Source organism: Peromyscus californicus, unplaced genomic scaffold (genome assembly GCF_007827085.1).
Source record: "Peromyscus californicus insignis strain IS unplaced genomic scaffold, ASM782708v3 Scaffold_18__1_contigs__length_77618521, whole genome shotgun sequence".
Classification (NCBI taxonomy): domain Eukaryota; kingdom Metazoa; phylum Chordata; class Mammalia; order Rodentia; family Cricetidae; genus Peromyscus; species Peromyscus californicus.
In genome coordinates, this window is record NW_026294480.1 from 39,760,746 (window position 1) to 39,788,074 (window position 27,329).

A 27,329-nucleotide genomic window follows, 5' to 3' on the forward strand; every position below is an offset into this window, starting at 1 on the left:
CCAAGATTTTCAACAGCAAATTTTGAGAATGCCAAAGTCAAAATCAGAACCTTGGTTGGGGTCAATCAGGCTCATCTACAACCAGAATCAGGGTTACTGAAGTCTAGAGGTAGACTTTCCCAACTGGATGTTAATGATGCCTCATATCCTTCAGGACACTTTTCTTCAAGGACACTTGAGCCCCACAGTCAATGTGGCCAACTCTTGCCTTTGATGGAAGAGAAATAGTCCATAGAGGCAAGTCCTATCAGCTAGTTCTGGGATTTTTCTCCATTGATTTATCTATATCTTTTAGAAAACAATGACTAGCTCACCTCACACATCCAGAGATGTTGTTATGTGAAAGAGTACCTAATTCCATGGCTTTACCTTTTCCTATTTTAAAAAGATGATTACCTTAAAAGAATTGTTTACTTAAACCAAGAATTATTAAATATATGTGGCTTAGAATTCGCAGACATAGATGTCTTTCTGTCAGTCTTTGTATCCCTTCCTGAAGAAGCTGTCCAACCACTGCATGGCAGGCCCCTTCTTTCACGATAAACTCACATCTCACATCACTGTTCTCCTTCTTTTTGCTTTATGTATTCTTAATATTGGAAAGCATTTCTGATGTAGGAAGTATACTTGAAGCTCCCTTAAAAAATAGACATTTCATTCCTAACCTCAATATAGACATTTTAAAAAATGGTGATCAAATTAAACGATTAGGACACAAAAATCATTAAATGGCAAAAGAAAGGGAAGACAATAGTTTAGCGTGGAAAGATGGTAAAATGTGTGTATATATTGTGGTTCTCTGAAAGCTTTATAGGGTGCCTGTGTGGGACAAGAGGCAGAACACAAAAAAGAGGCTGAAACTGAATGGTTCGGCCTCACAGACCATAAACATTACTTGAATGAAAAGTCACTGGGAATATTATCCATTATTTACTTTATTAGAAGTATTAATATAAATTAAAATATATCAAAACCAGATCCTTACAAACTAGTAATAAACAATAACTAGTTTCCAGAAAGCAATTTTAATTTCTCAAAATTGTTTCTTTGACTTGTAATGGGGAACTTAGACATTTCTTCCCTTCAGAGGTAATAAAAACAGTTTTTCTATTATTTGATTGGTATTGAGCTTCTCTCTCTGATTCCGAAGCAACATAGACTCTTTTCCACCTGGCCATGTTTTTTGTTGTTGTTATTTTTCCCCCAGGTAAATTAATTTTATTTAAAAAAAATTGTTTTCTTTAGCTTTATCTTCTGTTTCCTCTCATTGAACATTTAATGTTTTTTTCTATCTAAAACTGAAGTTATAAGATGGAATCTGTTTATAACTGACAACATTAAACTACATAAATTAAAAATGTAAAGTCTTTTATATGTTGTTACATATAAAAGACTGTGCTGTAATAGACTAAATGCTTAAAAACGCATGGGAGAAGCTGGGCGGTGGTGGTGCACACCCTTAATCCCAACACCCGGGAGGCAGAGGCAGGCAGATCTCTGTGAGTTCGAGGCCAGCCTGGGCTACCAAGTAAGTTCCAGGAAAGGCACAAAGCTACACAGAGAAACCCTGTCTTGAAAAAAAAAAAATGCATGGGAGAATGTCAGCCTCAGGATCATGGTCTGCTTGGGCAATGATTTACCCTCTTCAAACATGACTACCATGGAAGTTAGTGTGATTAAAAAAAAAAAGATAGTATTAAATGAAAGTCACAAAAATTTATGTTTATAATGTAACTTTCTAGGTTTTAACTTTGAAAATGTGTGTTGTGGGGGGGGGGAGGGCTGGGCAGCTAGTTGGTGTTGATGTTGATAAATTCCTTCGAAACCCCAGTTTATTCAACTGGAAATAGGTACCCGAATCTTAATCATGGGTTCACTGCTGGGATGTGATTTGTCTGTTGTTAGGTCGAGTTAAAACCTCACAGTGAACAAGAACTTCCTCGGAAGTGTGTAGGGAGTAGTGTGGTGGCCCAGGGATGCAAGAAGCAGATGGAGGAGGAGATGCCTGCCCAGGAGCAGGAACCCAGTGCTGGACAGGGTGAAGGGATGCAGAGCACCAGAATTCATGATGAGGGACTTCTCAGGGCCAAATGGAAGAAAACATCCAGGAGAGGGATGGCAGGGAAATGCTCACTGTCTACATTGTCACTCACAGGATCTATAATGGTTGTTTTTAGGAGGTAAGGTCATCTACCACATTGCATGCCAAGTACCCAGAATATTGTGAACACTTAATAAACAGGTTTGGTGACCTAAAAAAATTATATTTATAAGAGCACCCCTCTCCCCCAAAAGCTACAAAGACCTAAATATAGTACCGTTTTTGTCCAGTGTCCTCATTTGGATGAACAAAGGATATAAAGAAGTCAATGTCAATAATGGAAAGCTAACCATAAACAGATAAGTAAAGCAGTTGTTTTGAGCCACCTGCCAATATGTGGTAACAACCTTTAAAAAACTATGCCTAATCTCTGAGAAATGGAATTTTACTGTTAATTTTTTTTTAAGTAAAATCTCTCAAGAGCTTGTAATTTAGATTGAAAGTTATTAGTTTTTAGGATTGTCTCTCCTGATCCTTTGTAGAGGATGTGTAGTCAAGAGGAGAATGAACCACATTGGAGATAAATGACTCTCTAAGAAGGTACATTTGCTGGTTGCTATGACAACTGCTGAGTTTTATTGACTAAAGAGCCAAAAAAAAAAAAAAATCAATTAGAGACTATTGGAAGAATTTGCACAGGACCATAAAATCCATCTGTCTCATGATTTGAGAAGCTTTCCCACATCTGTGCAGTTGAATGGAGAGGGTACTCAAGAGTACTCTGTGTGTGTGTGTGTGTGTGTGTGTGTGTGTGTATGCATGCGCACAAGTGTGCACACTACCGAAAGTATCTCCAGAAGTACTTCTGTCATTCTAACATCTCTTCCATACTTGATCTTCTCAACAGCCAAGCTGTTTACTAGATTGTTAAACATAAAGCTATCTATCACCTGGCTCTTTTGACAATGACATTGAATTGTTCTTGATGTTGTTACTCTATTTTTTTCTGGAGCCAAACAGTTTTTAACTTTATTTATAAAGACAGCCTGCTTCTGTGGAGCATTTCCTTCTCCCAGGTGGATGTCCAGCTAGATGAAAAATAAAGGGCAAGCAAAAGAAGCCCAAGGAATCTACATAGGAATGTCCTCCCATGTTCCCTGTCTCTCTTACATAGAGGACCTGCTCATGTCCACTTCTATCTTCCTGAGGTACTAGGAAAAGTCACCAAGTTTCTAAGACTCTCAAGCACTGGTAGCATGTGGAGAGGTCCTATGACAGAATATAAAGGCTAATGAGGATTTATAGCAAGGTTAAATATCAGTTTAGTGACGTTTTCATAGTTGGTTGCAGGGAAGTCTCATGGACAGATTCCTGTGGTCATCCAGTAACAGCTTTCAGTGTAGTGAGCTCATTGATCTCACAAGGAAATAATAGAGTTTGGAGAATGGACTCTGCTCAGCTATTGAGATTTCCCAGTGGTAGACTGACCCATGGGGATTGGCTGTGCTTTGACAGTTCGTGCTTCCAATAATAGAGCAAAGCTCCGATCATTCATTACGTGGTTGGGTTTTTCAAATTTTAGGTTGCGATTCATTATTGGGATCAATTTCAAGTTGAGGCCATCGTTACAGAAGAGAAAAAGGGGTGAGATGCAGAGGAGAGTGAGAGTGTCCTTTGGAGTCAAGGTGCTTCGTGACCCTCTCGTTCCTCTCCTCTCTACGTATGTGTACATTAGGTTGCAGACCTGGGATTGTCCCTTAAATTAATTCATTTGCTCATGTCAGGTAACTTTCCTGCTCTAAGTTCTTGCTATCACATTCATTTCTAATTGTGCCTGAATTCAACCAAAACTACAGAAAATGAGAGGAAATGCACTCATGGTTTACACAGGGCTTGCTGTCTTTCAAAGTCTGTTGACAAATTTTACACACACACACACACACACACACACACACACACACACACACACACACACATACACACACACACACACCCCTATGACTCATTTCAGTGTGACAATGACCAAGCTTTATTTCTTTTGAACTTTGTGTCTTACCAAGCTGTTCTCCTAAGTGCTGGCCTCTCTCGGTTGAGATGATCCGTTCGTCTTCCATGTCACATTTGTTGCCAACCAGGATAACCTGGGCATTATCCCAAGAGTAGGTTTTGATCTGAGTTGACCTAAAAGAAAAATAAAAAGCACAAGAATGATCAGAGGGAAATGGAAAAAACATAAATTGAGGAAAAGGTCCTTAGGGAGAGCATGATCATGGTAAAAATGAAGCCTGGATGCTTGACATTTAGAATTAATTATTTCAGTACAGTTGTATTGGATTCTTACAAGGAATTGATAGAATCAAAAATCAAAGCTGGATGTGTAGCTCAGTGGCAGAAGATATGAGACTATATAGTATGTCTCAGGCTTTGTGCTTGACCCCAGCACAGGAGGAAGACAGTCAAGGCAACAGGTGTTGTACCAAGGACTATTTTGTATCTGATGGGATCAGCACTGTCACACCCTCTTCTCATAGATCTACATTAGCTTGTGTAATAGCGGTAAGGCTAAGCTGACAAAAGATCTTCCTAGTTCTAGCAGTAGAAGTCCTGTGTCTCCAGAACCATCGCAGTTCCAGGCACATTGAGATGGTTGGTTCCTCTGTCTGTGGACAGCTGCCCTGCTGACAGATCCATACACAAGGGAAAACAAAAACATCACTTCTCTTGATCACACACACACACACACAAGGAGCAAAGGCAACTGGGGTTTTAGAAATCAGAGGAAATGATGATTTGAAAACAAGAATCATAATACTATTGTACTCACACCTTACAGCTAAAAGAAACAAGTCACATTATTATAAAACAACAGTATAGTGGGGCTGACACTTACACTTGCTATGAATAGACTTCTAGAATTCAGATGAGGCCCATAGTGTATATAGATCATCGTACAAACAACAGTTGGTTTTGAAACTTAGATAACAACTGTGGTAGCTGTCATTTGCAGTGTGGTAAATCTAAGTGCTTTGCCTTCACCTTATTCATTGAGTTCATAGGCTGCTTAAGGAGAAGCTGTTGTATTAGTTCACAGTGGAAAACAACGAGGTGCAGAGATGTTAAATAACTTCTTAGATCACACAGCTAGTTGAACAGGAGAGCTAGGAAGTCTCCCCAAGTGGCATGTGTTTCAGTCTTGGGCCCGTAACATGTCTTCATTTCCTGCTACTCATTAAAAGTTTGAGAAGTAAAGTTCCGATGTGCTGTCATCCAGAGCAGAACCCTAGAGAGAGGACGCCATGGTCTTTCATTTTCTTCCTTTCTACTATGTAAGAATAGCAGGATAGGATCTGTGGGGATATCTATTGCCAGTAGGTGGCCAGGGGAAGACCACTAGAATACCGAAAAGCTAACACATGATTAAATTCCAAAAGGATCGACTTGAGGATTGTCAGGAGAGCTCAGGAGTCTTGCTGACAATCGTCAAGTCCTTCAGGGCTATTGAGTAGAAAATAAGGAGAGAAGAAAAGGCAAAGAGCTGTCAGCTGCAGCAAGGTGAGCTTTCAGCAAGCTGTGAGCTGTGTTTCCCCCTCCTGGGAAGAAAGGCAGAGGCAGATGAGGTTTTATGTCGTTATTCTTCTGCTCTGAACCCAGGTTTCAAGTGAGATTAATACAATTTCGACTCCACCTGGACACTGCGGAACCATAGTATAGTTCATCAGAAAAATCTGGGGGAAATGACCGCTCTGATTCTGACAAGTTGAAAGTATGTGCCCGTAGTGGCATTCGCATGTGCCCATTGTGGTTGAATAAAAATGGCCCTGAGAGGTGCAGGCATATATTCGAATGCTTAGTCACCAGGGAGCGGCACTATTTGAGGATTAGAAGGAGCAGCAGGAGTGTGGCCTTGTTGGAGGGGGTGTGGCATTGTTGGAGGAAGTGTGTCACTGGGGGGTGGGCTTTAAGGTTTCGAAAGCCCATACCAGGCCCAGCTCCCTCTCTCTCTCTCTCTCTCTCTCTCTCTCTCTCTCTCTCTCTCTCTCTCTCTCTCTCCTGCCTGTGGATCAGGATGTAGCTTTCAGCTACTCCTCTAGTGCCATGAGTGCTGCCATCTCCATGCCATGGACTAAACCCCTGAAACCGTAAGCCAGCCGCTGGTTCAATGCTTTCTTTTGTAAGTGTTGCATTGGTCATGGTGTCTCTTCACCGCAATAGAACAGTGACGAAGACACCCATATACTGGGTAAATAAAGACATAAGCTCTACATTCTGTGCCTTTTTTTTCTTCACCCTATCATGCACAGAAAACATACAAATTGACATACTCATCATAAATTAAAGTTGAGAAATCCCACGTATCTGAATGTGTGTAATAACTCAGGTACCAGTGTCATTGTCCAGGTTAGAAAGTTAAAGGACAACTGCGCATATAGGGTCAAATAAGAGTCCCTTTATCTAAGCTGGTGGCCAGGAGCAGGCTCCTGTCACAAAGGCCTCTTGGCATCGAAGCTCAGGGATGCAGCGTTTATAAAAAAAAAAATCACGATGTGGACATCATTGTCAGGTGTAGGTCAGGGAACCTGATTACATTTGTTTGGGTTATACATTCAACAGACATTCTGGTTATTTTTCTGGGTCATGGTCAGGAGCATGGGGAGACCCAGATGTGTTGCTAAGGCAGATGTGGCTGTTTAGGGTGTTATGGGCTGAAAGGTGCCTTAGCAGCCAGGAAATGAAGTGAGGGGAAGGTCTGGATGTGATGGCATCATCTCAGTCACTTCACTAAGTGCCAAGAAAGTTCACATTTTCATTCAGAGGACCTAAAGTCTGACCAATTTCCTTAGATTTTTTTTTTTTTAAGATTTATCTCTCTGTATTTATGTCTTGTAAACCAAGTGTAAGCCAGTGCTTAGAAAGGCTCCAGCTTGAGTCTTCACCTAAATGTGGTATGTTCTAACTCTGATATCATAGTTAGGGGTGATTAGGTACTCGGAGGTCATAGGAGTACGTCACAGTTGTCAGGAAGGGGAAGGAAGGGGTTAGTACCAGGATGGTCAATGACGTGGCTTGAGTTTGTTGAGAACCAATGCCTCCTTAAAGAACTATAGCAGTCCTCTGCCCTCAGCAAACTTATCCCACAGTGTGAAACGCGTGAATTGGGTGTCACTCCTGTGCCTTGGGCACCACTGTGCCACAGTGTGAACTGTGTAAACTCAGCTGAGGTTGAGACCTTCACTAGGTCATGAAGGTACTGAGCTCAGTACCCATTGCTTTTCTTTAGCTAGCCAACAGAATGGTTGTTTCTATGATGAAACACACATGAGTACCCTCTGTCTGCTACTGAGTATCCTGAAGAATCACAGGGCACGACTTTAGATCACCCATTTATAGACACTCGGACATTTCTTATTTTGTAACAATGCATAGAAATATGCTAAAACAAGAACATGTTTTCCTATGGTTATCAGAATTCTCCTCTTTCCTATTGGTTGTTTTGTAATAAACATTAAAATTTATGTATGCTCTACAACACGAAAAAGTAATGTGAAATGAGTATTTTCTACAACTATGCTGTAATTAGAAAGGATAATTAGCTTAAAAACTTAGGGATTTAAGAGTTAAAAGCCTATAGATGCTTTTAAAATAAAATGAAAATTGTAATCTGTGGCATTTATGCCAAAGAGAGCAAAAGTTTGATAAGCCCTCGGAACTGGGTGAGTTTATGCCTGCTACGAGGGTTGTGAATATGCCGTGTTTGCCTCAGGCTTTGGTTACTCTGGCTCCTTATCACCAGTGTGAGGGGGGCAGCTTTGGGTGAGGCAAGAGTGATTAGAACAACGTCTGCTTTTTAAATCCCACTAAACTCATCCATTTTGCTTCCTATAATTTATATGATAATTAGAGATTTTCATTAAAGAACTTTAAACTTTATTTTTAGTTCCTATTTGCAAGCTGAGGTCCTAAGGAATTTTCTTAGGGGTATTTCTGAGGTTGGAATGCACATACTAAGCACACACTCTACCATTGAGCCACATCCTAGCCTCAACAAAAGTACATTTTGAACTGGGAGTAAATAACCTTCCTCTAGCATATCGGTGAGAGCAATGCACATTTTTGTTGAATAAATCTTCATTTTTTGTGTGTATGGTATTTACATACATTTATGTTTTGGTTATTTGCTACATTTTGTAAAATTTCTCATTTGTGGAGTGAATTTCTCACCATCTAATTAGAAGAACTGTGCAATTCCTTTGTTGGGAAGATGCGCATTTAAAGAGAAGAGCTGTCACCGAATAATATACATGTGAAAAGATGATTTATTTCTGAATCACTGCAAAAGTTCCCTGGGGATTTACTGCTAATCTCAACAAGATTAATGGAATCAGAAACCATCTGCTAGTCTCCATGGTTACTCTTCCAAGTTCAGTTAACTCAGACCTCCCCAGCACTGGATGAAGCTACTAGAGCAGTAACTATACAGCCGCCATTTAGTCAAAACAAAAGCACGTCAGATCTTCCTTCAACACATTTATGTGATACCGGTTGGGACATGCTTTCTTCCTTTCAGGTCTTACCAAAGGTGCACACAGAGAGCTACGAGTCTTTAATGTTTTGTAACGTTTTACACACAAGTAAACTCTGCTTGGAATAAAATACTTTACATCTGAAGAGCTGTCAACAAGCTGAATTCCTACAGCATTTATTCTTCTCTTCTGTTCTGTGTATGCCAAGGATTTCCTGTGAACCCAGCCTCTTCTCATAATATCAGGCTCCTGCTAGTCAAGCCATTTTGAAAAATAGTCTACAAGAGGCACCTCAGTGACCAAAAGCAATTGATTCTGAGGGATCGATTTGAGTTATAAGTTGGAAAGATAAGGGAACAAAGAGACTATAACTCTGCTATTCCTCAGTAAGGTCTTACTAGTATCCCTTGCTCAATGTGGAGGGCTTTCATTTACATTCGCTTCTCTTACCCTTTTCAGCGTTCAGAAGGCTCAGATTATCAGGGTCATAGAGAATGTCTAGTCTGTAAAGAAATTCCCTCACTGCTAGTGCTCACCTAATGGATAAGACAATTCCTATTGTTAGTCTGTTTTCATTCAATTTAACCACTGATTTATTCATTTTTTTTTTAACTCTTAGAGAGCTTTTGAACCTTATTCCAACTCATAACAAATCAGAATCTTAAGCTGGCAAGATGGCTGAAGCCCGATGACCTGAGTTTGGTCACTGAAATTCACATGTGAAGGAGAGGACTAACTCTTCCAAGTTGTCCTCCAACCTCTATACTTGTGCCATTGTGTGTGAGTGTGTGTGTGTGTGTGTGTGTGTGTGTGTGTGTATGTGTGTGTGTGTGTGTGAATGTATGTGAGTATGTATACACACACACATACGCTTGAAAAATGTAGTAATAAAATAGTTTAGAACCTACAGTGACTTTGCCACACACACAATACACACACACACACACACACACACACACACACACACACACAAATCTCTCTACGTGAATGATATGTGTAATAAAGACAGCACATTCATGAAATGACTTTCTTTATCTATGTTTTCCTGTTTGTAAATAATTGATTTACTTATTTCACATATTACACCACTGTGCATTTACAAGTGGTTCACATAGATGAGCATAAAATAAAGAAACTTCACAATTGAGAGAGCCTTAGTTAGGAAACAGATACAAGGGCATGGGGAATATTGTTGATGTATGCAATAATGGGAATAAGTGGTTTTAGGAAGCTGAGCTAGGCTTTTATATGTATAGTAACACATTCTTAAAGGAGACGTCAAAGAAAAATTAAAGTATTGAATTACTGCCTTCCAATACTGATATCACCTATTATTATTTAATGAGATGGCTTTGCATGTCAAAATTGGTATATCCCCATAAAAAAAGCTAACAATATATAAAAGCTGACATAGCTATTGTTGGAAATCTCATTCTTAGTCTTTGTCCCACTCTTAGCTCTCTGGTGATGACCCAGGAGTAGATGGATGAATGTTCTCACTTGACATCTCTCCCTCCTTCTTGGGTAGATTATGTTTCTGTGCCTAGATGACAGCAAAATTGGACACGTGAGCTGCTTTGGCCAATGGTACTTATTGTCCATTTTGTGCCACTGTGGACAGCAGGAAAGAGGCAGGGTTGGGTTCTATCAGTGTGTTCTTTAAAAAAAAAATTGTTGTTTTATGTGTATGGATGTTTTTGCCTGCATGTATGTCTTGGTGTGCAAGCCTAGTGCTCGTAGAGGCCAGAAGAGGGTGCAGGAGCCCCTGGAACTGGAGTTATAGACAGTTATGAGCCACCATGTGGGTTCTGGGAATCAAGCCTGAGTCCTCTGAAAGCAGTCAGTGTTCTTAAGTGCTGAGCCATCTCTCCAGTCCCCATGAGTATGTTCATTCTGGGAAGAGTCCACTCTTCCACACCCAGTCCCAGGATAGGTAGCAAAAGCAGCCCACTGAGCTCTGAAGATATCCACAGGCTTTACCCAGTCAAAAGAAGGCCAGTGTCATGGTTTGAAATGTTCCTTCCAGGCTCGTGGTTTGGTGGCATGGTTGTCAACTGATGAACTTTGGGGAAGTGACTGGATCCTTTGAGCTCTGACTTAATCAGTGGATGGATTTGTAATGTGATTTTACTGTTGGGGAGTGCTGAAAAGGAGGAGGTGGGGCCTCACTGGAGAAAGTAGGTCCCTGGGGTGTGCCTTTGAAGTTATAGAATGTTTCAAAATTCTTCTTCATATTGTCATCCACCCTCTTTGGTTCCTGGCCACCATGAGGTGAACACTGTCCTCTGCCTTAGGCGTTTTCCGTGTCGGGCCCAAAAGCAATGGATCAGAGGAGTCATGAGTGAAGACTTAATGAAACCAGGAGAGAAAATGAACCCTCCTCCTTTCACTTAAGTCATGCGCATCAGACATTGGTCACAACCCCAAGCATTCTGACTAGTGGATCCACTTCTACTCAACATCATTCTGGGGCCTCGGGTGCCTTTCCAGCTTTACCTTTCTAGCTTTCCCTTCTTCCCCACTCTGCAGGAGCACACTAATATACTTTAGATTCTCCACTTGTGCTACATTTCCAGCCACTGAGGACTATTACCACTCTGGGAAGTTTCAGGTCTGTGATGCTTACAATTAGCAAACGACCCAGAGCCCATTTAAGACAAAATGTGGATTACAAGCACGGCGTTAGATACAGGGTATTTTGTAGCAGATGCTCCTGGTACTCAGTCCCTCTCCCCCTGGACTCACCGCTTCAGTGCTGGCTGACTTCCAGCTGCCTGTGTCTGCTTCTCTTACTTTACAGCTTTCCATAAAGCAAGGTAAGGGCGTTTTGCCCAGCAGGGAAGGACAAAAATAACAAGGAAATAACACACACAGGAGCAGACCTCAGCCAACGACCGGTAGGAATTGCTGTCTAAATACCCACGTTCCCTTTCTCCCCTCCTTGCTACTGCTCTGATCCCCAAATCTGTAAACAGGAAAAGCTCTAGGCACCCATGACAGTGGCTGGCTTGAAAATATACCATTTGTTGGAAGCATCCCTTTCACAGCTCACTTCCCGACGCTTTTAGGTGTTTGTCACACTTTCCAAATAGACTCATTTCATTCAAACTTCTATCTCGGAGCCTAATTCTGGGAAAATCCTACAAAGACACATCTAGAGTGTTTCTTCTGGAAAAGGGCCCAACATTTCAATGTGTTCTGGAGGTGGCAGTGTTGGCAGTAGGGTTTGGACATGAGGTATTTAATGTCCCCTTAAGTGTTTAAGGGTTGGTCACATGCTGTGGTGTGAGAGCCTGTTCTCAGGTTCCTCGTGGCTTTACCCAGCAGGTCTACATAGAGAGGATGATTAGGACCACGGGCCTGAGTGCAGGTGCCTGAGATGGTCTGCACTTGACTGTGCTGGGGGGAGGTCTTTTGCTCCATCCCCTTGGCATCTCTATAAATACCCTGGGGCTGAGACAGTTGGGCCGTTGGAATAGGTTTCAGGTCCTCTAGAGGCTATCCTGTGTTTTCTGTTTATCTCCACATTCTAAATCCTTCTATCTGATATTTCCTACTGCACTCACTCAAGAAAACTCTGGGGAACTGTGAGGTTGGTGGGTAAACACTCTGCACTGTGGTAGTTTGAATGAGATGTCCCCCATAGTGGAGTATTTGAATACTTGATCCCCAGTTGGTGAGGCTATTTGGGGAGGCTTAGGGGGTGTGGTCTTGTTAGAGGAAGTGCGTCACTTGAAGGTGGGCTTTGAGTTTCTAAAGCCTCAGGCCAACATCCCCTGTGTGCCCCCTTTCTGCTTGCTGCTTGAGGTTTGAGATGTGGATTCTCAGCTGTTCCTGTCACCATGCGCGCCCGCTGCCACTCGTCCCTAACTTGATCATGGTGGACTCTTATCTCTTTGGAACCACACATAAACCCTCCCTTCTATAAGTTGCTTTGGTCATGGCATCTTATCACAGCAATAGAAAAGTAGCTAAGACACTTTCTGAGGGGCTTTTGGGAGAGGGTCGCATCATGAAGACTCTGACAAAAACAATGATTAATCTACAGGTGGATTCCTTCATCATTTGACAGCATCATTAGGAGGTGGTGGAGACTCAGGAGGAGGAACCTATTGCAGGTGACGTCACTGGGGATATGACCCGGAAAGGCATGCCTTGCTCCCTTTCTACGTTGTCTTTGCCTCCTGTGTCTCTGCCTCCTGTCCATCACAATGTGAACCATTGTGCACGCCCACATGATGTTCCCAGCATGATGTTCCTGAGCCCAGAAGCAATGGTACCTCTGAGACTGTGAGCAGAGATAAATCCTCCCCCACTTCAATTGCTTTCTTAGGTCTGACTAATGCACTGGGCTTCAAAGTAATGGCTGTTAATGGCTTTCCCTTTCCCAAGGATCCAGTTTAAGAAATATCATTGAACTTATGCTTTATTAGCTTTGTGAGAAACCTGTGTGTCACCATCTATCTTAGATGAATTTATTATCTGTCAGGTTTTCTCATTGTGTCGAATCCATTCTTATTACCCATATCCCCTTGGGTCTGGTGCCCCTAATGTAGGCCCACGTAAGCTCTGGGTATCACTCACCATGACCGTCACTTATATACATAACTGTAGTTCACAGTTACTGTTAGGGGGCCCATCCCCTGCTTATTCACTGCTGTGTCTCTGCATTCAGCCAACTTTCTAGAACATGAGAGGTGATCAGACGGTAACTCTGAATTAAAGTCGGAGGGAACAAACAAATGACAGACTGAGTGTGGCGAAAATGCCGAAGGAATCTGGTATTTTGAATATAAAGCAAGCAGAAACAGAAAGAGACCCGTCATCTCCTGTGATGACAAGTGCCTACTGCATCCATTTTAGAATGCATGACGGATACAGTTCTTTCATAGCCTATTCAACCCTGTGGGGTTCATGGTACCAGGAGGCAAACGCTGGCCCCTCTGCAGCCCGTGTGACTTTGCAGACTTGCAGGCTTTTTGTGTGACTAATTTTTCATTCCAGTCTGGAAGAACCACATTTCTTTTCTGGCCCAACACTAATAGTCAGGGCCACCTCAGGGAGTCAACACCTTTACACTACGGAGTCATTGTGTGTGGGGACCCTGGTCCATTCCCTTCCATTTAGAAACAAAGCCAAGACGACAGCTGCAGAGGGACCTGACTAAAATGATACAACTGCTCAGAGAATGACGTGGTTCATAACGCAAATCTCCCACGAATTCTCTTCAAAACCAGGCTCGCTGCTCCCACCAGGGAGGGAAGAAATTCGTATGTTAAGTATCTGATCATCTTTTCATAGCAAAAACAGCAACAGAATGTTTCCTGGAGAAGTTCCCAAATCCCTGAATCTCTGAATGTGCAAAAGTGTCCTTCAGTTGACTGTGGAAATGAACAGAATTGGATGTGCTTGAATGGGTGTGTTGGTTTTGCTTCTCTCCAGCAGTTTTGCTGCTGGGAGCTGATGCTGGGATTTAGTTCAGGAACTGAGGGAGAACCACCCATGGGGTCCAGGAGTTAACTTGTAGCACATCTGGTTCCACTTCTCTAGTCTAAAGCTAACCTTTGACTCTCTTCCACATACCTTCCGTATCTTTTTCAGAATGCCTGCCTTCCCTGTCACTTGGGATTTTGTGATTTTTCATTTGTTTGTTTTTGTTTTCCCCTTTTGGAAGTAGAGTCTCATTTCTCCAAGATGGTCTTGAATTCACTGTGTAGCAAAGAATGACCCTGGCTTTCTAATCTTCTGCTTTCACTTTATGTTGTTTTTATGCAGTGCTAGCAATCAAACCTAGGGCTTTCTGAGTGCTAGGCAAGCCCTCAATCAACTGCATCCTGGCCCTCTGACCATATTTTGATTTCATAAAATGTCAAATTCTAATTTTAAAATAGGATGTATAGTAAGAAAATTGAACATTTCTCTCCTGTGAGGGAAATAGAAATAACTCAGAGTAGCAAAGGTTATCCTTCTGGACAACAGACAGGAATGGAAAGTCTGTCCTAAGGCAGTATGACCAAGGAAGACATTTGTCAGCTAGAGAAAGTCTGGCTGTTTTTATACAATGAACAAGGGCAAAGTCATGTTAGAAACATCCATTTCACTGACTTTCAAGATTATGGTGTCCTTGGAAGAATTAATGGTCTTTGGCCAGATGAGCTTGATTCTCAGGCTAAAGGTCAGGACTTTTTGAAGGGGAAGCTGAGATGAGGACCTAGAATCTGTCCTGCCCACACCCAGGTACCAAAACCTTCTTGACCCCTTCTGCACAGTGTGGGGCTCTCCTCAATATACATTCAGTCTAACCTCAGACAATTGAGGCACTCAAGATATTAAGATGAAGCCAAGGAGGAGAGAATTTCTTCTCCTTGTGAGGGAAGCAGGTCTGCCAAGGAGGAGGAGTGGGCTACCCATCAGTTTGTAGGGTTTTGCTATGGGAGCTTCAGGAAAAGGAGGATGTGTTGAGATGATACGTTAGTCACTGTGTTCTGCTGCTGTGACAAACCAACCGAGACAATCGACTTAGAAGGAGAAAAGACCTTAAGTCCAATTAGACAGCTGTTAGTGGCCACTGGCCTGTGAGTGCCACTTTACAGATATGTCAAGACATGCTGGCAATTGTCGTGGTTCACAGGTATTGTAGCTGGGTAGGTCTGTTTAATTGATTCCCTCTCTTGGTAGCTTGTATTGTACGTTCTGAAACCATGAAAGCCAGACCGCAAGGAAGAGGCTTTCAGGTCAGATCCACCTGAAGTCATCCGAATCCTTTGTCCTAATTGTGTGGTGTCTTCAGCAATCAGAGGCCACCTTCCAGCTCCGAGAGGAAACCGAGGGCTTTATATTTAATCTGTATCATTTTGGTGGTCACTTGGACTACCCTAACCAACCCTTAGAAAGGAAGTTTCTTTTGTCTGATACTGGAGTTTTTGCTAGTCTATGGTTCTTGTGGGGAGCATTTTTTAGCCCAAGTGACTTAATTTCCTTCATTATAATAACTCCTGTTCTTACAATTTTAGGTAAATATAAAATGACATGATTCCTTGAAGCATTATCAAACAACCGGGGTATTGTTTTTCCTTTGTGGTGATATTTTATCTGTGTCCCTCAACACAGTTTATCTGAGGATCAGAGGAAAAAGCCAGCCACTATATTAAACATAGAAGTCAGGCAATAGTAGCACATGCCTTTACTCCTATCACTTGGGAGGCAGGGATCCATCTGGATCTCTGTGAGTTCAAGGCCATACTGGGAACGGACCCAGGCATGGTGGTACATGCCTTAAATCCCAGCACTAACCATAACGGTCTGGAGGTCTGTACAGACAGATAGGAAGTGACAGAGCTGGTCAGGAAGAGGAAGTGATGTAGCTGGGCAGAGAGGAAATGAGTTGGCAGGACAGAAAGGCATGTAGTCGTGGGTATACAGGAAGTAGGTCTCTTTGGAAGTTGCGGAGTTGGTGAGGTGAGGTTAGCTTGTGGCTTTTCCTATTCCTCTGATCTCTCAGGTTTTAACCCCGATATTTGGCTCTGGCTTTTTTATTTACTAAGACCTTTTAAGATTCGAGTTACAGTCCTTCCTTCTGTAGTGACCTCTTTCTCTCCTCCACAGTTGGAGCCTCCTCCCTGTTATTCCATTTTCCACTTCATAGCACATGCGCCCTTGTATTCCCCTTCCAAGGCCATTCCACCACCTGAGCATGTGGGCGCTTTATATTCTCCTCTTTTCTGGGGCCACTCCATGCTCTATACTCACATCTGAGGATTGGGAGCTTGGAGTCAAAGATGAGAGAGAACAAGCAGCCTTTATCTTTCTGGATCTGGGTTACCTCACTCAGCACAATCTTTCTAGGTCCATCCACTTATCTACACATTTCATTTTTCTTTATAGCTGAATAGTATTAAATTGTGTATATGTACCACATTTTCGTTATTCACTAATTTGTGGAAGGACATGTAGGTTGTCTACTTGGATTTAAGGCCCACTCAACAGGAGTGAAATCATGATTAGTACTTGAAACCTAGCCAGCTTCTGGGAGCTAGTGAGGGCATGGGCCTCAGAAAGGAATTGGCTACCGCTTTGCTAACCCGGCATATTTCCTTACTACATTCTAAAGCTTCTCCTTCTACCCTTAGATAAGTGTAGCTACCACCCATTCATCAAAGAAGTTTCTCTTTACAGCAAATGGAGACCATCACAGAAAAACCACAACTGGCCACAATGCAGAGATCAATGAATCATGAAAGCCCAGCCCCAACAGATACATCTACATCACAGCTCCCCTGTCTGTCCTAGGGAACACTTTGAGAAGAGGGTGAAAAGACTGTAAGAGCCAGAATACCAGGAAGTCTGCTGTAAAACAGTCTCTCTTCAGAATGGCTGCGTAAACAAGACCAGAACAAGGGCAATATCAATGGACATGTTAACATGAAAGGCAGGGTCCCACTCACAGAAAAAGAACTACAGGAAACCATTGACTTCAGGGAGAATTAGCCTCTCCCAGGGATGAGCCCTCTTCTTGGTTGCCTATTGCAGAGTGCTCAGCCTTGAAACCATATACAGACAACAAAAATGGCCTCAGCATGTTCAACTTACATGTACTTGTGCTTATATATACATGTATGTGCTTGTGCACAGGTCCACAGCAAATATTATCAAAGAAAACAAAGCTATCAACTTGAGAGTTGAAGACATGGAGGGGGGTGCTTGTGGGAAGGTAACTGGGAGGGGCTGGAGGGAAGGAAGAGGGTAGGGGAAGTGATATAATTTTATTTCAATGAAAAATACTAAAAAAATAAAATAAAAAAATCACCCCCCCAAAAGAAGAAACAGAGTCAAAACAAACATTAACAACAACAAAACAGCCCACTTACAAAATTGGCTTGAGACCTGAACAGAGAGTTATCAAAAGAGGAAATTAAAAATGGCAAGAAATACTTTCTTAAAAAAAAATCAAAGGAGGTAGGTCATTTTGTTCACGGTTTCAGAGGGTCTGGTGCATCGTTACTTGGCCCTGTAGCTCTAGGGCCTGGGCAGGACCACACAATGAAGGGATACTACTCACCAGACAGGGTCCAGGAAGCAAGAGAAAGTGGAAAACATAAAGCCTGGACCAAAGATCTTCAGTGTCATGCTCCCAGAGACCAAATTCCTTCCTGGATTCTAGTGTTTTGTACATGGTTAGGAGAACCAGGACCATTTTCTCAGGCCTTCTGCTTTCTCCTCTAGAAAAGGAGAGAAAAAAATTCTTCCTTCTTTCTACTAGATTTCCAAGGGTTTTGAAACCACAGAGAGTTATATAAATGGGAGGAACTAGTATTCCTGGCAAATAGATACTAATTTCCCACATGCCAATGGCATAATATTGCAAACTCCTTCTCTAGGCGATTTTCATTGTGACTTGACTTGATATTTTGTAATCTCTAACCATAAAGTTTAACATAGGATAAAAAAAAAACACTAAAATACCATCTCTGTTTCAACTAAAAAATATGTTGCCAGACACTGGGCTAGAAGCTAGGGGACATAGCTGTGAAGGTCGCTCTGTTTTCAGACAGCTTGCCATCTGGTTCCTTACTTGGTTATCCCAGATGTACTAAAACCAGCAAGTACTTATGAAGAAAGTACTTTGCATAAGCCCCGAGTGTCTGCAACATCCAGTGATGCTTTTCAAAATGTATCAGGCATTAGACTCGCCTGGATATTCTCACTCAGAAGGCCTGGTGGAAAGTCAGAGTGTTGTCTGATGACGTTGACTATCAGGCCTCACGTTGACAGGAAGCGTAATAGAGTAGAGGTCTCAGAAGCACACGGCCCTGTAGTCACACTGCTACGTTCCCTACAAAGATAATGTCAAGCTCGGAAAGCTGGTGACGTGTTGCAGGTGAATAGGGCATCCTTTCAACCGGAAGCCTGAGATGGTCTTCCCTGGATCTGAGGGATGATGGGTGCTCAAATGAAGCTGAGGTCTCCTCCGGAGTGAAGAGATGACGGAAACAATCAGGCTGAAACTGGCTAGGGGCACTGTGACAGGCGGTGACAGCAGGAACCTCTTGGTGGGGGGCGGGTTCTGGAGATTGGTTCTTGAAACCACCCTAACTTCAACCCGAAGTAACTTAGGATAGGAGAGAGAAAAGGGTGGCATGTAGCTGTCAGGCTATCCACCTAGCTTTGAGTGCGGAGCAAGGGAAGAAGAGAGTGAGTGAGACAGGAAAATATGCGGGGGGAAAAAGGAAAGAAGAATTCAGGGCAACCAGTGAGATTAACTGTGTGTGTGGTGGTGGTGGTGGGGCGGGGTGGGGAGGCGCTCCTGACCCATCTCTGACTCTTGGATTGGAAGAAGCCAGAACCAAGCTCGCCTTTTCAGCAGGTCATTTGCTTTTAAAATTTCTCTTATTACACGTTTCTGAAGCCTAGTCCGGCAGACTGTTATACCGCCCCCCCCCCCCCCCCCCCCACCACACACACAGTAACCTTTAAAATGACAGTGGTTTTCAAGTCAACCAGAGCAAAGCGTTTTTGTCATTGTAGAGAACTCTGGCCTCAGGAAAGAAGAAAATGTGAGAAGGCCAAGGCCAACAGATGCCATTTGCCCTTGGCTGTAGGGAGTAATTGCTATTCAGCCCTTTAGATTTTCCATCAGATGATGCAACCTGTAATGGGCCGACCAGCAGGCCCTGCATACCAGCACTTTTGCTAACAGACTTTATTACACAGTGGAAGAGTGTTTCACTGAAGCCATACTTAGCTCAGACTCTCAGCTGAAGTCTTGACCTTACTGTGTCTTGTGGTCAGAACAGTGTCCACGTTCACACTGAGCTTTTTAGAGGCATACAACGTCATGGTCATACTTTTTTGGTAAGAGAAGTTCCGGGAGTTCATCATTAAAGCAAGTGAATGAGCAAGCTACAATTAATGCCTGAGAGCAATCTTCGAAGAAGGAAGAGACGCAACTTTGCAGACTTGCTAACATCCGTTCTTTTTACTTTTCATTGTATTATTTATTTACTTGATGTACAGGTGTGCGTATGTGTGTGGGCACATTTGCCATGATGTGCATGTAGAGGTAAGAGAAAAACTTGTGAGGTTAGTTTTCTCCTGCCATCTGAGTACTAGGAATTGAACTCGGGGCGTTAGCGGTGGTGGCAGGTAGGACCTGCTCAGCGATCGTCACAGCCCTAGTATCCATTCCTGATGCAGCCACATGTCCTTCTGTCATTGCTTCAGAAGAAGTTGTCCAACATTAGCATTAGTGGATCACGGTAATTTGTAATTATATCTCATATCAAAGCAAAGCAAATAAGACAAAGATATGGCCATCTCTAGGGGGTAAAAAGCATATGTAGAGATTGTACTACGACTTCTCCGTCAATAGAAGCCCTTGGGTTTCCTACACAGTGTTTGATGGATGCATCAGGAGTTCGTCTGTTTGCTTTTGGATCTGCGCATGGACTTTGCTAGGGGGCATATAGAGAAGAGCCTGGCCCTGCACTCCATGCTTCCCAGGATACATTGCTGGCAGGTTTTCACCGGGAGACACCAGCAAGAAGCTGGAGGAAAAAGGACAGGGAGAGGCGGCATTTCCCTCCTGCCCAGGTTCCTGTGGTTTCCCTTGAAGAGCCTTGCATGTCTGTCACTCCAGCTTTTTGGCTACCTCAACCCGTGGCCTCCACGGATACCACAAAAGTATAGGCCACTTTATTTCTCCAGCTGTGGTGGAGCTTCCATACACCACAAGTGGCTGGAAATGGAAGAACAAGAATAAATAATAATGTCAATGAGTTCCCCCCTCAAATTTATCAACTCCAGGAAGACCAACTTCATCTAACTAGTAGTGGAAGAGAGGAAAGAGGAGAGACACAACCATCAAATTGGCACAGGGAATTAGATTTAGTCACATGTTTGCTTTGCAAATGGAATTCTTCTGAGCCTCGTCGTTCAGAGGAAGGGAGGTGATTATGTTGCAAACATTAGGGGAAGCCCAATAGTTATGGCTAAGCATGTTTAAACATGATATTAGTCTAAAAGCACATCAGATTGAACAGATAAGAATGAGCAGCTACCACAGAGCAGAGATGAATTCAGTGAACACAGAACGTCCCAGAATGGATAGGTTTTGGTCTGAATCAATATGAACATGAGAGGCATCGCCTCAGAGTAATTCTGTCCTTCACCAGCATTTGAGGGCTGGAAGCAGATGGATCTGAAGTTCAAGGCCAGCTTGGACTACAGCAGATCATGTCTCAAAAAATTAAAACAAAAATCTAAAAGTAATTATATTTTTTTATCACATTATACATTACTTAATCATGTTACAAGTCCAAGAAATTGGAAATTTCAAAGGAGCCTTAGGCATGTTAATCTAGCGACCTGTCAGCATAAGATATGCCCTAAGGATCTACTTACCATAACAACCTGAAATAATGAGGGAGAGGGATACTTCAATGATTTGATTGAAAATTGCTAGTTTGTTTCCTGAGACAAATATCTGATTTCCTCATCTTTAATTTCACCTCTGAGCACTTGGCTTGCTCCGGGGGAGTTGGACAAGAACATTTACTCATTTTGCAACTTTCCTCCGTGTATTGTGTCAAGTGCTCAAGAAACTCCGAGGCATGATTTGATATTTCCCAATTTACTTATTTTGCCCACAGCTAGCTAAGACAATTTCAATTATCTTGGCAAATGCTAGAATTTTAGAGTTTTCAGTAAATCAATTAAATGAGTCTGTTTCTCTATAGTCACTATTGTTTATTTCTTAGTGTAGGTGATATTGTTTTTTTTCTGTCCTAGTTTTTTTTTTTTCTTTGATTTTACTGAAAAATACCCACCATGCTGTGGACTGAATCTCCTGTCCTTTCTTAGTCATATGCTGAAGTCCTAAACCTCAGTGCTGTTCTGTGTGGAGGTGAGGCCCTGAAGAGGTAGTGAGGCTTCGACTAGGCTGTGTTGTGACTATCACCATTGCAGAGCTGGTATCTGCTATGGGTTGAACTTGAAATGTGCTGCGCAGGCTCATGATTGGAGTGCCTCTCTCTAGCTTGTGGTGCTATTAGGGAGGCTATGGAACCCCCAGGACTGGAAGGAGCTATGCAAGCTCCTAAAGGAGAGAAGCAAGCCCGAGTCCTACTCAACTGTGATGCTTAGGAACCACAACAAAGACCATCACAAGGTATCCTGAGAGGTGCAATAGTGGCCCTGATAACCTGAGGTGACCAACAGCTGTCTAAATAGACTTAAGGTCCACTCAATAGGGAGAAGTTCATGCCTGGTACTGTAAACCTGCCCCACTACCTAGGGCTGGCGAAGCCATGGACCCAAGAAGAGAACCCATTACTGCCACTTCACTAAACCAGTATAATTTCTACTTAATTCTAGATACTTATCCTTATACCCAGAGATAGCGTAGCTTGCCATTCACCAAAGAAGTTTTCTTTTTTGCAATAGATGGAGACCATTACAGAAACCACAACTGGTCAGAATACAAAGAACTGACTATAGGGTGCCAATTAAGATACACCTACAACAGAAATCCCTACACCTGAGTTCAGGGAATATCTAAAAGCAAAGAGTAAAAAGATTGTAAGAGCCAGGGAACCAGGAAGGAATGTCTGTGTCCTTATAGTGTCTTCTATATATGATAGGAAGCTTCATCAGGAAATGTCAAGAATATGTTTGCCTAAACAAGAGCTACAAAATGATACCACCAATTGACACCAGTGCAGATAGAGAGATTCCCACAAGGCTTCACTCTTAGAAGAAGATCTACAGGCAATTAATAGTTGCTGAGAGATAGAGAATCAGTCTTCTCCAGGGACAGTTCCTCTGACACATTAACCAGTCTTAAGAGGTCAACCTTAAACACATATGAACAACACTAAATGATCTTAGCAGGTTATATGCACACACACACACACACACACACACACACACACACACACACACACACACTTATACATTTAACAATTATAATTAAAGAGTAAAAAGTCATGAACTTGAGAGGGGCAGGAGAGACATGGTTAATCAAGGCTATCTGTGTGATGATGGGTTTGGATTTATCCATTGGAGCTTAGTGGGCACACACAACTGAAGATAATGACTCACCCTCTCCCATCATCTTTTAGTAGCCATAGTTCAGCATAATCGATTATTAACAGCCACTGGAGATATCACCATACCTGATTTCAAGTCATGACTACATAATACAGTAAGTGGCCCCAAAATACACAGATTGGTAGAGAAAAGTAAAATAATTTGAAAGAGCATAACAGAAAAAAAGCATGGGGCAGCAATACTTGACAGATTCACATGCTTGTTATCGTTGATGATTTTAGGTACAAATCAAAGTCATCATAGCTAAAAGGTAAATGGCTATGCTAAGAGTCAAGCATTCATCACCTTCCTTTCCTCATTATGCAGAGGACAAGAGGGAATGATAGTGATAGTCCTAGGCCAGTCTTGGTGAGTAAACACCACAGCTCAGATATTCCTGAGTCAGCATGCTTCTCCAACATTTCCTGTTCATGTCTTCCACACCTGTCATTACTACTGGCACGTGAAGTGTTGGGTCCTGATCCATTGTGAGGGTACTCCTGGTGTACTTCATCTCCTCTTTGAAAAGCACAAGCTGTGGTTCACACTTAACAGTTTCAACCCAGTAGTTCTTCACTCCTGATGATTTTTGCCAGCAAGTAACATTTGGTATCGTCTGGATGACGGAGGCGATGAAGGGCTACTGGCATGCAATGGACACAGGCTTGAAATATTGTGGGAATTATTTGATGTAAAAATGCCAGCAGTGTCACAGTTGAGAAACTTAGTTCTAACAGATTCAAGAATGCACCCCCCACACTTCCTTCCTTCCCTTTTTCATCTCTCCTTTCATTTTTTTCCTCCCTCATTTCCTTCTTTTTATTTTTTTTGAGACTGGGTCTCTCTGTGTTGCACATAGTGAGAACTCTTGGTTTCAAGCAATCCTCTGGCCTCCGAGTCATTGGGACTACAGACACACCCCAGCATGCCTGACTGGGATTTCTCTTCCTAAGCGGTCAGGTATCCAGGGGACATGCGCTCTACTGAGGTGTGACATCATGGAGTGAGGAGTTTGACTTGTTCATGAAATCATGATAGCTACTTAGAGTTCTTTGAAGGAACACAAGGCAGAAAGAAACACCTGTGGCTTCGTAGGCCAAGGGAAAAATATCCCATGCTTAAATTATCATGTAGAAGATCTAGATGGCTTAGCAGGCAAGAGTGCTTATTGCTTTTCCAAAGACCTGAGTTCAGTCCGTAGACCCATACCAGGGAGCTCTCAACTTTCTATAACTATGGCTGGCCTCTAACATGTGCTAACACAGATATATATACATATATATATATATATATATATATATACATGTATATATATACGTAAATAAAGTGAATCTTGGAAAAATATTGAGAACAAACTTTCAAATTAGATGATTTTGAGACAACGACATTTACACATTAACTACAACTATGTCAGGATGCCTGGCTATCCGTATTTCTGGAAGTGCTCAGGTTTGCTACTAAGTGGAATAGGTTTAACCCTCCTAATTTCCATACTGTGTAGCTCGTGTGTGTGTGTGTGTGTGTGTGTGTGTGTGTGTGTGTGTGTGTGTGTGTGTATGTGTGTGTATGTATAATTCCCCATATAATACATCTAAGATATCAGATTTTTTGTCAGCTTCACTATCCTATTCATCCTCCAAAATGATTTTGTTTTTCAGTTACATTTTGATGTTGTGATAAAATACTCTGACAAAAGCAACTTTAGGGAGAAAGGGTTTATTTTGGCTTACAGCTCCAGGGGGATACAGTCCATTGGGAGACAGAAAGCATGGAGGTGAGGGCATGAGACCATCCAACGGAAGTCACTGGCAGTCCAGAAACAGAATGGATGGGATGTGAGGCCCTGCTACTGAACTTTAAAGCCTGCTTACAATCATGCACTCCTTTCAGCAAGGTACCACTCCCTAAAGGTTCCAGAACCGTCTAAACTGTGCCACCAGCTGGGCACTAAGTAGTCAAACATCTAAGCCATAGATTTTTTTTCCTGATTCTTTCTCCCTAGAATGAATCCAGCAGCTAGCATTTAGAGGAGTAAATCCTGTAAATTGTACATGCTTTGTCTTGCCTATGCCCAAAGAACCCTATACTGTGGGACTGGTACATCATCATTTTACCACTGATTAGGATGGGGGTAAAACTCAGTTCTTACAATATTGGAAATCTGTTACAAAATGGCTTTAAATTCTAAAGAATATTATTTTAATGCTATGAAAGTTTGTTCTATGAAAATTCTTCGAGGGATGGAGCTGAATTTTTTTTTTAAGGTAAGGAGAGTTTCTTAGACTTTTTATTTAGTACCCCTCCAATTAAATACTTGTTAAATGACTGATTGAGTAAGTGCCATCTGGTAAAAGTGTATCATTCTAGCTCTGAAACAATTAAGTAAATTAAAGCCTACATACATTCAAAGTACCCTTACCTCTCGCCAACTTTGCCCCTTATCTGTTATAATTAATAGTTCATATACATATTATGGACTATTCAATATATATCAGTGGCATTGCAATACAAAAGAAAAAAGAGAACAGACGAATAAAAGTAGTATTTTTTTGGCATTTCTTGCAACTACAATAATGGAATGTATTTTTATATCATTTTCTGGTAGTTGGGCCATAGCTAAGACATATTCTTAGTCCTTTCTTTAAGAAGGGATGCCAGTGTGAATGCTTGTGTACAAATATTGCTCCAAAGCAAAAAGCAATTGGTATTTATTGGCATGTGAAAACTTATGTCCATACAGACACCATACTGTATAGTGATTTTTTTCTCTTGGGGTGTTTGAAAAAAAAAAAAACAAACTCAGCTTTTCCTTAATCAATTTTTCCTAAACCTGCCATTATTGCAGATAATGTGCTAAAGATGTCTAAAGATGTGTCAGCATGGTTCTAAACAAGACAGACACTCTGGGTGTAAAAGAGGGACTATGGTGTCATGTCGTTTGGTTTTAGTAGCTTGATGGTACCCTTGCCCTGGTTGGGAGACTGCTGGTGGAGAGAGAGTCATCTGAGAGGGACAGGAGAAGAATTGGGGACTCTGCAGCTCAGAGGCCTGCAGTAGACGGTTGCAATCCAGAAACACAAGAAATGAAATGTCCAGGTTCTGAATCCGGCTTCCAACCATGGTTCTCTTGACACTTGATACAGAGGAAGACAAGAAAAACAACTGTGAGCAGTGATTTTTCTTTGTTTGTTTGTTTTTGTCACTCACCCTAGAAATGAAAAGGAAAAGTTGGTCTAAAGCGACCATGGAAGGCAATCCTTGGAACTCTGATATTTCTGTTCCTAGCATTTCTACTTATTCCAATCATGAACTTCTGTCTTTCTTTACAAGAACCCTCAAGGGGAAAAGATTCCAACTCTGGAGGATTGAGAGCCCCAGGGAGAGACATAGCACCAAAATCTTTATGGAGGTAGTATATTCCCCAGATTGTCTGAGGCTTTTGTGCTTGCCTTGATAGCTCATTTACTCTGTTAAGCCTCAGAAATGTACTTAATTCCAATGAGGGGGTGTGCTACTAAATATGTTATGAAAAAACGCTAATCATTCCAGGTGGAGAGAAAGGGACTCAAGCTGATGGGTAAAATCATACGGTCTCTAAGAATGATTGAGTCAAGTTTGAACAGCTCTGTGATTAAGTTCAGGTTCATAAGGCAATGACGGGACCCTTCAAAGTCCACTCAGAGCTCAGTTTAGGGACTGGAAACACTGGATCTATGCTCTTCATTTTCCCCTCCTCTTTTCCTCAAGCCTGCTAAAGGACTCCATTTAGAAAACCAAGTGGACGGGACTCCCACATGTGATAGTCTCTGTCCTTCACCTTCCACAGCAGCTGAGAGGCAGCAGACAAGTCCTGTGTGCTCTGCAGGCAGCAGGGAAGCGCAGCTTTTCTATTATACTTATGGAGACAAAGACACAGCAGGGATTTGCTTAAACATTAAGAAACACCCATCTTCCAGGATGGAGAAAATAAAGGTTTCCCAGTGAGAGGGAAGTGCTAGCCTACAGAAGTAATAGCTTAAAAACCCTGATTATATTCTGCAAAGAGCAAAATTGCTAATGACACCACCAATCAACTGTAAGCACTTCCCTCCTGCACAAAACGCTTCCCCCTCAAAAAAAAAAAAAAAAGAACTGGTTCCTGGCAGTGTTCTCAGAATCCACAGACTGAATTGGGGGTGCACTGAGGGCACCCATGCACAGTGGGAGAAATGTGGCTTCTGTGTTTCCTTTTCATTTGGTTATCCTGACTGAAGGCATTTAAATGGGAATCTTATTTGAGTGCTATTATGCAGCAACAGGAGCTATAAAGGGAGTTCAAACTTCCAAACATCATTTGTGGGGGGATTCAGGCAGCCTTATATGTATCCAGAGACATGAAGCAGGCACTCTCTAAGACAAATGTTTTCAAACCCAATGAAGGACATTATCCTATGATTAATTACCTCATGTACATTATATAAAATACTTCCTCATTTTCATAAATAGCCGATCGCTCTGAAGAAAGGGGCCCAATGCCTTGAAGATAGGTCCTTTTCTTTGTTTGTTCATTTGTTTTACATTCATGTGCCATAACTATAAATAATCCTATAATAACTATAGGAGACTGATACTTATTAAAGTGCTCTTCAAAGGTACCTTCCGGTACTGGGGATGCAGCTCAATAATACAGCATTTGTATAGCA

The 27,329-nt window shown here is 42.0% G+C and overlaps 1 protein-coding gene across 2 annotated transcripts in view; it reads right to left on the reverse strand.

Annotated features, from left to right (window-relative positions):
- Nucleotides 1–27,329, reverse strand: part of Rab3c (RAB3C, member RAS oncogene family) — a 220,449-nt gene that overhangs the window by 20,749 nt on the left and 172,371 nt on the right. For both annotated transcript variants that reach the window (XM_052743276.1, XM_052743275.1), the window contains exon 4: nt 4,098–4,222. In XM_052743276.1, coding sequence (XP_052599236.1) covers nt 4,098–4,222 — 125 coding nt within the window. The remainder of the gene's footprint in view (nt 1–4,097; nt 4,223–27,329) is intronic.